The 10,189-nt window shown below is 40.9% G+C and overlaps 1 protein-coding gene across 5 annotated transcripts in view; it reads left to right on the forward strand.

Moving 5' to 3' along the window:
- MARCHF8 (membrane associated ring-CH-type finger 8) overlaps window positions 1–8,221 on the forward strand; it is a 95,503-nt gene extending 87,282 nt beyond the window's left edge. For all 5 annotated transcript variants that reach the window (XM_027718648.2, XM_027718610.2, XM_027718619.2 and 2 more), the window contains 2 exons: window positions 748–895; window positions 3,305–8,221. In XM_027718648.2, coding sequence (XP_027574449.1) covers window positions 748–895; window positions 3,305–3,609 — 453 coding nt within the window. In that variant the 3' untranslated portion in view covers window positions 3,610–8,221. The remainder of the gene's footprint in view (window positions 1–747; window positions 896–3,304) is intronic.
- Window positions 8,222–10,189: the final 1,968 nt, after the last annotated feature.

The following is a 10,189-nucleotide window of genomic DNA, read 5'->3' on the forward strand; positions in this document are numbered from 1 at the left end:
GGGAAATTGAAAAAAAAAATATTTAAAAACACAGCTTTTGGGTGTCTTGGGTCTATGTCTTGAATATTAGAAGCATCTGTAATAGTTGTCAATTTTCTTTCCATCTTTCCTAAATGACACTGACCTGATTTTGTGGTTTTGTTCTGGGCTATATAAGCATTATTGATAGAGGCAGGTCTGGGGATTTAAATTCCTGAGTCGTCTCACTTCTAAAGCTGTCATCCCAGTTCTACTGTATATTCCTAGGGCATATGTATTTAAGTGCACTTGAAACACTGAAAATAAACTACGAGAGCGTCACTGCTGTTAAGTGATGTTAAATATACGTGAAGATTGAATGAAACCCCCTGAGGCAGGAGGTGAGAGCTAAACAGCCTTGAGTGGAGAACAGAGGAAGGAGCAGCATTGCTTGTGCTGTGCAAGGCCTCACATGAGGGTCCCCGTGTGCTGCAGCTGCCCCTTGTGGGTCAGCACAGAGTGATAACATTGTGCTGAGGCTCCAGATGGGAGCTGAGTGCTGCAGGTCCCCTCCAACACCAGGATGGCTCCCGTCACAGCAGGCTAAGCTGCCAGCCGTCACACCAGAGCTGGGGCCAGAGCAATAATGCCATCTGATTTTTAAAATCCTTGTTAGGAGGAAACTGGTCTCCTGCCTGGTTTTCATTCTTATCAATGTTCTCTTTTCTAACTCTCTAGTAACTACAATAAACACCTAATTTCTTGCTCTGGTTCTGGGTTTCTTGCCAGTGGGAGAAGCTGCAGATGACAGCCAGCGAGAGGAGGAAGATCATGTGCTCTGTAACATTCCATATCATTGCCATCACCTGCGTCGTGTGGTCTCTCTACGTCCTGATAGACAGGACCGCTGAAGAGATTAAACAGGGACAAACTACTGGTATGTTACTTCCTTATCTTCCCACTTACTCTTTTGGAATAATTATTTATCCTGAATGCAGAGAAGATGCAGAACATAAGTGTGCCAGTAATGTTTATACTTGTCAGCTTTACCCTGAGGTTGGGTTAGTTTAAAAGCACAGTTCTAAAGTGATTTGATTAAATCAGTGTAAATTAATCTGTGGATGCTTTTTAAATCCATTTCAGATAATTTAGTTTGCACTTGTGAAATGCACAGATATGACAGCTAATCCAGTGTAACCAGATACAAAGTTGCCCTGCCTCAGTAAATTTAGGCTTAAATTGGAACACTTACTGTGCAGATAAGGACGTAAGCATTTGTTTACTGCTATGGCTACCTTTAAACTGGGCAAAACCAGAACAGTTTTAAAAAAGAGAAGAAGTAAGAGGAATCTAAATCCAAATCTTTGAGGTAAATCAACAGGGTTTTCTTTCTATTCAATCATCTGTGAGGTGGGTTAGCACAGGTTTCCAATGAAAGCCATGTTAGACTGGAGAAATTTTTATGAGTGATAAAAACTTCTTCTGAAGCAGAAGAAATTCAGGTTAATTCTTAAGACTCCAGTTCACTCAACTGAGAGGAGGTGCACTGCAGTTCCTGTAGTGGCTACCACCCCATTGCATGGATGTCTTAACTTCTTGTATAGCAGGTTTTCATGTCAGCAGTAAACTTACCAAACTGAAATGTGTTTACCTGGGTATGCTGGGGTGCAGATTTGAAGCTGCCACAGAACTGTTTCTCAAGGCAACTGAGCTGTGCCTGAGGGTTAATACAGAAGGAACAGGTTACCTACCAAGGCTGGGAGCTGTTAGAAGGCAAGCTGTCCTTGCTTACAGAGCACTGCATGCCAACTGGACGTGGAGGTGGAAAATATTTTGCTGGTGATTGAACAGGGTCATTTGAGGAGGTAGCCGAGCATTAATAAACCTGCAGATCCATGGAGCTGTTACAGAGCAGAACCACTTGAAATTAAAAAGTTTTCCTCTCATTTCTCATTTGGGCTATAGTTTAATTGTTCATTACTTCAGTCAGGAAGCTACTTTGAATGAAACCTCTTAGTATCCGTTCCATCCAACCCCATCTCTTTCATGTAAAGTGAAAATTATTGGCCTTTCATTGCAAGGTTTCCATATGGTAATGAAAAGGATAATATGCTTTCAAAGATTTATCATCTCCAGGTTATTTTAGCTAGTAAATATATTAGATGAACATGAATAGGAGGAATAGCGTGAATATTTAGAATGTTATAGTGCCTTCTTTCCTCCCTTCATTTGGATTCTAAATCTGGGGAGTGCTGTACTGAGCAGCGTATGTGAATTTATGTCCACACAGGGCCAAGCATATACTGTCACTGCCTACAGATGGCATCAGATCACCAACAAATCAGAGGCTCAGGTATTCATCCATGGGTGGGATTTCATCAGTAATAAGGCTGAAGTGCCCTTCATATTTTGGGACTAAAATATTTTCATTCTTCCCACACTACCATGCATTTCCAAAACAACACTGGCCTGTATCTTGCTTAAAACTTTAAAGAGTTGGAAGGACATGATTTTACTCTCTGACAAACCTGACAGTGGGTGATTCAACATGGTTTCATATCCATCTTGTGATGGTGCTTATCTTTAAAGAGGAAAGAGACTGGATGAATACAGGACCTATGTAAGCAAAATATAAAATTAATAAATAGTCTTTCATTTAAAAGTAGTTGATAGAAATATCTAAAAGATCAAGATAGATAAATTTAGGAAAAGCAATGGTGGTAGTTTTTATGACAGAGTAAGCTTGGAATGCTTCAGCATCTCCGACACTTTCAGTTTTGCATCAGAAGAGATGCCGTAGATCAGATACAAGTTACTGGGTCTGATGCAGATAAAATTGCCTGGTCTGCATAACAAACATGTCAAGCTATATGGTTACAATCATTCCCTTATGTCTCCATATACCATGTGATCACAGAGTGGGACAGACTTGTTGGTCACTGAGTTGAGTCTCCTGCTATAAAGAGGAAACCATGCCATAGAATCCCTTTCACAATTTGATCCAGTTTTTGTTTAAAAACAGGTGTAAAAGGACCTAAATGTATTCCTGGTGGTTGCCTTGACTCTGTGATTGTGTTGCACAATTGCTGACACAGAAAAGGAATTGTTTTGTTTTTCGCTGGTGGGGGAGAATAAATGTGATATGTGAAGTAGAAGTCTGTGTGTGTTTGACTTGAAGGGGAATAAAAAAAAAGCCCAAACAAGAAAAATGGCAACACAAGAATAGTTTGTATGACCCAAAGTCTGACAGTTTCATTACAGGACATTTTTGAGACATCCAGTGTAGTCCAACTAATATTGACTAGGTCCTGTTTTTAATTCTTTGTTTTTATTTTCTTTCTTCCAGGGATTCTAGAGTGGCCATTTTGGACTAAACTGGTAGTTGTGGCCATTGGTTTCACTGGAGGACTTCTGTTCATGTATGTACAATGCAAAGTGTACGTACAGCTGTGGAAGAGACTTAAAGCTTATAACCGAGTAATATATGTACAAAACTGCCCAGAAACTAGCAAAAAGAATATTTTTGAAAAACCTGCACTAATGGAGCCAAACTTTGAAAGTAAAGAAATGTTTGGGGTTCACCATTCAGACACAAACTCTTCACATTACACAGAGCCAGAAGACTGTGCTGCAGAAATTCTTCATGTCTGATTGCTGGGTAGGAGGGGTGTTTCTGTATGTCCTTGAAGATTTGAATATCATTGTTTACTGCAAACTGCTCTACCTTTTTAAAATCAGCTAATAGCTGAGGGCTGGCGGATGAATTTTTTTACATTTTTTTTTGTTGGAATTTTTTAAAATCCCTTAGGCATATCTGTCAATGTCATCTTGGTTGCATACCTCTCAACATTTTGTGTCTTGTACTGGCTGATCAGAGAGTCACAGGATATTGGGTAGAATGAGCCTTGGGTTTGGTATCAAGCAAGCCGCTAGTGAGCTGTCATAAACTTCATGGAGTCTGTTACTTTAAAGATGACTTATTCTGGAGTATGTGTAGAGTGGGTTTGGTTGGTTGGTTTGTCTGTTCTTTATGCATGATGAAGGAGGTTGTCCCAGACACTGAGGGAAATGAGAGCGCTAGAGTCTAATCTACCACTAACACTGCCACTAACATTTTGTCGTAGGCAGCAGGTGTAAAATTTTGCTTTACATATTGTGATGAGACTTACAAAGCATATAGCACTTTTAAAAATCTTTATTTTGTAATATGTATGTCAAATGAGAATGAAACTTGAAAGAATGTGTCATTTTTGAAACATTTCTTTGTTCTTTACCCCATCTATTTTTCTGGAACATAAACCTCTTGCCTTATAAAAAAAAATTTAAAAAATTCCAGCCTGTGATTTTCAACACATGCCCACATTATCTTACTAAACATAACACTAAAAAACATTGCCTGTTTGGGTTTCCTTTGAGGAGCAATTTTCTTCAAAGGATATTGCACTTGTGACTTGTGTATGGGGAATAGTAGATGTGTACAGTGTTCATTTTCAATACATAATGGTTTCAGTGCTCTGTTTTCAGGATTGGATTTGCTTTTTTTTTCCCCCAACAGGTCAGACCATAAACACACCTGCACATATATACCTGGTTGACTTTCATTCCAAACCATTAGCAAAGGCTTTGTTGCTATATTGATAAACATGTGAGCTGTTATGGAAAAAAAGGAAGCTTTGTCAATACAGCTGAAACTGGTTTTGCTTCTTTAGTGTTGTGTCACGTGTGAACTACCCAAGAATGTGATGTTGTCAGAAGAGATGCTGAGATTAAAGTTTAGGAAGTAAATATCATATTAAGTGGATGAGTTTAAAAGTACCTGCCTGGTTTTAGTCCTGATGTGATGCACTATGTGATCAGAGAATAGTTTTGTCTGTGCTTTTGAATTTGAGGCTGGCTTTTTAATCAGTCAGCTTTCATGCAAGGAGAGGAACAGCTTTAAAATCTGTTTGCCTGGCTTTAGACAGAGGTACCCAAAGCCTGGGGTATCTGCTGTTGATTCATTTGTCCAGTCTGCTTCACTGCACCACTGTTCAACTCCAAGGCCTCATTTAACCAAAGTCTCAGTGTGATTGGAGCAGAAGCAAAGCCCCACGAAAAGTCAGCACACAGAGTCTCTGCATTTGAAAGCTGACCTTCCCGGCCTGAGCGCTATCTGAATCTCTGTAAAGTCAATGATAATAATCTGGTTGGTTTTAGTAGGAGTTGCCTGGACTTCTCAGGTAAAAGTTTTTGTTTACTTGTTGAGATACTGAACTAAATTCCGAGCTTGTTCAAGTTTCACTTAGTATTTTTCAAGTGCAACTTTGAGTACATTCTTTTCATAGTAAAAGTAGTTATTTTAAGACTTCTCAAACAATAATAGTTAAGATACCAGTGATTTTTTTTTTTGCTTAAAATCTAATATTACTTCATTTCTGAATCAATATTTTAATGGAATGCAGAAGGGACTATGGTAAGAGAACACATACCATTGATTTCTAAGAGCTGTTAGAGGGAAAGTATTGTGTGTGCACATGTGCCTCTGTCACTTCAGGCTTGAAGCTTACTGTCTGTGATCTTGAACAACACAGTACCTTGTTCTTGAGATGTGTTAAAACATCCAGACCTCTGGGCAATCTTAGTAAAGCTGCACTGGCGTGGGTCTGTGTACTGTACTAGGTGTCAGGATGTCCTGTGCTTAAGTGATACAGGCAGACAAACCCTGCATACCCTGGTAATATCGGGGCAGCAGTCTTCATGACATGTAAAGTTTGTTGCCTGTGCCTGCCATAATTTAAAGTGCAATTACTCAGGCCCTTTCCTGAACTCTGCTGTGGGTGATCCTCTTCTGTTATGGGAACCCAGATAATACACTGTCTTGTTCTGTTTTCTGTTTCGTTCTGTGAAAGATTCACTAAATAAACTCAGGTGGGTTAAATATCAGGTCTTGCACACCTTCGTCAAGTTCTTCTGAAATGCCCAAGTGCACAAGGCTTACCCGTCTGTGAGACACTCGCGTTACAGCTGCAAGATGCACGGAATCAGCTGTCAACCAGTGCTCAGCGCATCTCGTCCGATCTGTGACCAGTAGGTGAAATGAAGATGGACAAGTTCTGGTATGAAACCTGGTTGTTCTCCAACTCACATCCGAGAGGCACTGGTGTGAGAGTGATGTTCTGACAAGTGCTGATATCAGACTGTAACTCGCTGGTCCTGTTGCTGTCACTGTCATAGATGATTTTTGGTGAAATGTTGTGAAATCTCATTTGGTGTTTTGGAAACTCCATGTGGAACATGCCAGGTAGTGTTCAGTGTATTCAGGGTACTGAAGATTTTTGCTGTGCCCCTGAGTATCTTAACTTCGAATGAAAAATCATCTCCAGCAAGATCATCTAGGGAAAAATATTTGCGAATGAAAGTGTTTTAGCCAGTGTTGCTGCTAAACATTCCCTCTCCCAGCAGGTCTTTTCTGAGTGAAAATTAAGGCCTAATATTTAAACTCTTTATATTGCTTAGGAATGCTCATACCAGGAAAGGCTGCAGAAGAGATCCATCTCTCAGGGGGGTTCGTTTATGCTGTTCATATTTCTTATGCTGATTCTTGCTTGGTGTTAATGGTGGGCTTCTGAAGCTGCAGTTCTCTGCTTCTGCATGGTGCCATCGAATGTTTGAGAAGGCTGAATGGTGCTTTTTTCTTCTTTCTCCTCAAGAAGATACTGTTGACTTTTTTTCAGCTTCCAGCTGTGAGGCACTGATGCTAGCTCAGGTGAGCGCTGTCCTTCCTGCCCAGGTGTCAGTAAGGGGAACAACCAACCCCTGTCAGATCAGGCTTTCCAGTACTTCCTTCTGGTAGCTTTTGAAATGACTGAAATAGAAGTCTGGTCCTTGCACCTTGGCCAAAGTTCATGTGGGTTACCTTGGGTCTTTTCTGAGCCCAGAATTTAAGTAGAAGGGAAAATAGGCTTAATACCATCTACCACAATCCCTTCCCTAGATTGCCAGAGCCTTTGGTGATATGTCCAGTGCCCTAGACATCTGACCAGACTCCCATTCTATTGGTGTAACTCCTATCCAAAAAAGCACCATCTGGGCCGAGTAAATTTCCCACTGTGTCACATTTGATCCATCTGCCAGGTTATGAACATGCATTATGTTAGAAATATAGATGTGTGCTGCAGAAAGTTGATCCCATTTAAGAGATCATGAGATGTTATAATCCTATGAATTCTCAGGACTTTCTTCAACTGTAAACCTGTATTTAGAGAGCGGTTGTTTAAAATGTTCCCATATTCTGAAAAGATGGCCAGACCTGGGGATGACTTCCTCTGGTTAAATATCATTGAGATTGGCTTTGCTTCAGCAGGAGGCATTCAGTGAAGGTTGAACGAGCCTGCAAGGGGTTAGAGAAATACTGAGTGTCTGTGCTGTACCTGGGAGATCCTAAGAAACAATAGTAATTCTCTGTCCAAGCCCACCTCTGCCAACCCCCTGTACTGATCAGAACAGTACCACTTGGGGTGCTGTAAGGAGGGGGCTGCTTGGTGTGCCACTCATCAGAAACCTCTGAAGTGGTCCATGGATGTGGCCATGCACAGGAGCTGGTTGCTTCTGCCCTGTGGGAGGCAGGGTAAATATCTATTGCGAAGTGGGACCCAGGTCCAGATTTCTTCTGAAGCTGAAGTATGTTAAGATACAGATTTCTGGTGTAGTCGGCTGTGGAGATTGTGGCCAGTAATGAAAAGGAGGTCGGTGACCCTGGGTTGGGTCTCTCTCAAATATGGGTGAAACTGGGCAAATAAAAAAGCAAGGATATTACTGGTTGGATTTCCATAGCATTATATTAGATATGCAAAGAAAACTTCTAAGCAGGACCTTTTATTTTGTGATTATTTTTTAGTTTTGAGATATTGCAGTGTCTGTATGTTCCAATGAAGTACTGAAAGCACTTGTCTTGTATAGAAGATAACTGTTTTAAAATTGCAGCTGATCTTGTATTTAGGTAAAACATTTGTAGATAGGTAATTGTATAATGTTGAACAACTTTACACTGGCATGTGTTGTATAGTTTATACAAGACACTTCACACTTCTGCAGAATTTTTTAGTTAGTAAATTTCTAGTAACTTAAATGTATAGTTTTGTACCCTTTCATGTATGTTTGTTTTCTCAGTATTGCCACTTGCAGAGTTATTTTTAGTTTCTTAAACTGTAATTGGTTATTGGTGTGTGATACACAGGGTTATTGACTGCAGCAATAAAGTGTTTCTATAAAAACCAGAACAAAACCAAACCATTATAGTATCCATTTTGTTTGAAAAAGCATATAGAGAAAAATTGAGTTCTGCAGTAGTAGATAATCAAAGTGAGTTCTTTCACTGGAGTAAACATGGAACTTGGTGACTCTTCAGAGTAGCAGACCAACACAGACTAACATGCCATGAAAACTTGATGTTAAATGATTCATAATGATAAAGGCGTAGTAACCATAAGAATAATTGGGCAACTCCTTCAATGCAGGTGCTTTGGCCTCAAATGCAGGAATCATGGGGAGATTTTTCTGGCTTCTACCAAGAAGGAGGTGAGGAGAGAAGATTGCTGTGGGCCTTAAAATCTAGACCTTCTGGAATCAACACTGAGTGATGCTACAAATGCTTCATGTCTGAAAAGAAGAAGAAAAATAGTTTTGTATACAGAACAGGAAATCCTCAGCAGTTTCTCTGGAATACATTTCTACCCCCAGTAGGTCGAGGAAACTGCTGTCTGCACTGCTGTGAGAGAGCTCATAACAAAGGCATACATGCCAAAGATCAAAGAAGATCTGGAGCATTGTGTCTGTAACAGACACAAGGGGGCTCAAAGAGAAGTTTTTCATTTCTGTTTCTTTTTAACTAATAATTAGTTTTTCATTTTCTTTTAGGTAACAAAGGAAATCTTAGATCTGCAACCCTAGAGAGGTGTCTCCCATGCAAAACAAAAGTCTCTGTCCTATATTCCCTTGGTAAAGGAAGTCTGGCTCTAGTAAATGAAGCTACTTATATAAAGTTTGGAACCCAACAAGACCTCTATACAAAAATACCTTTCTGGAGAGATGGCAGGATAATTTCCAGGGCCTACTGTTTGACTGGCAGTCTCTGAGATTAAAAGCTGATAAATGGTTTAAGGAACAGAGCCTGTAAAACCGTCTGGCTACTGGTTAAAAAATGTTCCTTATCTTGGGTTCAGGCATCTCAAGTTAATTATAAAATAACTTATTTCCTCTTGCAAACCTTATTTCATCTGAAAGAGCATTGCTGTCACTGTGTGAAGTGTGTCCCTCTGAGGCAGAGCAGAGCATTGACTCAGCAGCACATGGCACGGCTGCAGCTCCAAGAACGGGATTTTTCAGCTGGTGCCCAGGAATGAACTGTCTGGTGAGTAGTAACTGGTATCTGGCTGGCATGACTGGCCTCTCAGAGCAGGACAGAAGGAGGCAGTTGGGAATCAGGAGGGCGGCAGTTGGGAATCAGGAGGGCGGCAGCTGGGAAGATCCATGAGTGCCCTGTGGAGGCTATGGAGGTGTCAAAAGATGCAACTGCAGCTGCTGACTCTGAAAACCAAGCCCTCTCTCAAGAGCCATGCTTGTGCCTGCAGTGTTGCTCAACCTCCTGCACTGCTGCAGGGACTGTTCATCCTCCTCCAGTTCCACTTCCACAGCCACCCTATCAAGCCCTCTCCTGTCACCCACCCCTCCATTTCAGATTTCACTGTCCCCAGCCTGTTTACCCATATCATGGTGTGCTTGTCCTTTTCCTTTCAGTCTACTCATCCAACCCAAATTTCCTTCCTCTTCCCCCTTCCTCAGTCTTTCAACTTGCCTCTGGACAAGAGGGTTGTGCTAGGATGAAGCAATCGTGGAATGACCATGGGAGCACCCAAAAGTGACACTGTCCAAATTAAGGGTGAATGTCCACCTGTGATCCCGTTTTTCCTGTAAATCCTCTAGGCTCTGGTCTCTGATGTATGGGATGCTCTCTGACATGTTGGCGTTGTGTTGTGTTTCCACAATACAGACAGAAGAGGATGTTTTTTCACAGTCTTGAGATGGATGTATGATGTGAGAAAATCAGGCAAGAATATCTCATTATAGAAAAAGATCTTGGCTAAATGGAGAGAGGAGGCAGGGGAGGTGTTTTTTAAAACAAACAAACAAACCCAAAACAAAACAAAACCCCAGAAATCATAAGAGCCCTGGACAAAGGAAATGGGGAGCAACT

This window comes from Pipra filicauda, unplaced genomic scaffold, assembly GCF_003945595.2.
Source record: "Pipra filicauda isolate LSUMZ 115617 unplaced genomic scaffold, ASM394559v2 scaffold96_size2947999_pilon, whole genome shotgun sequence".
Taxonomy (NCBI): domain Eukaryota; kingdom Metazoa; phylum Chordata; class Aves; order Passeriformes; family Pipridae; genus Pipra; species Pipra filicauda.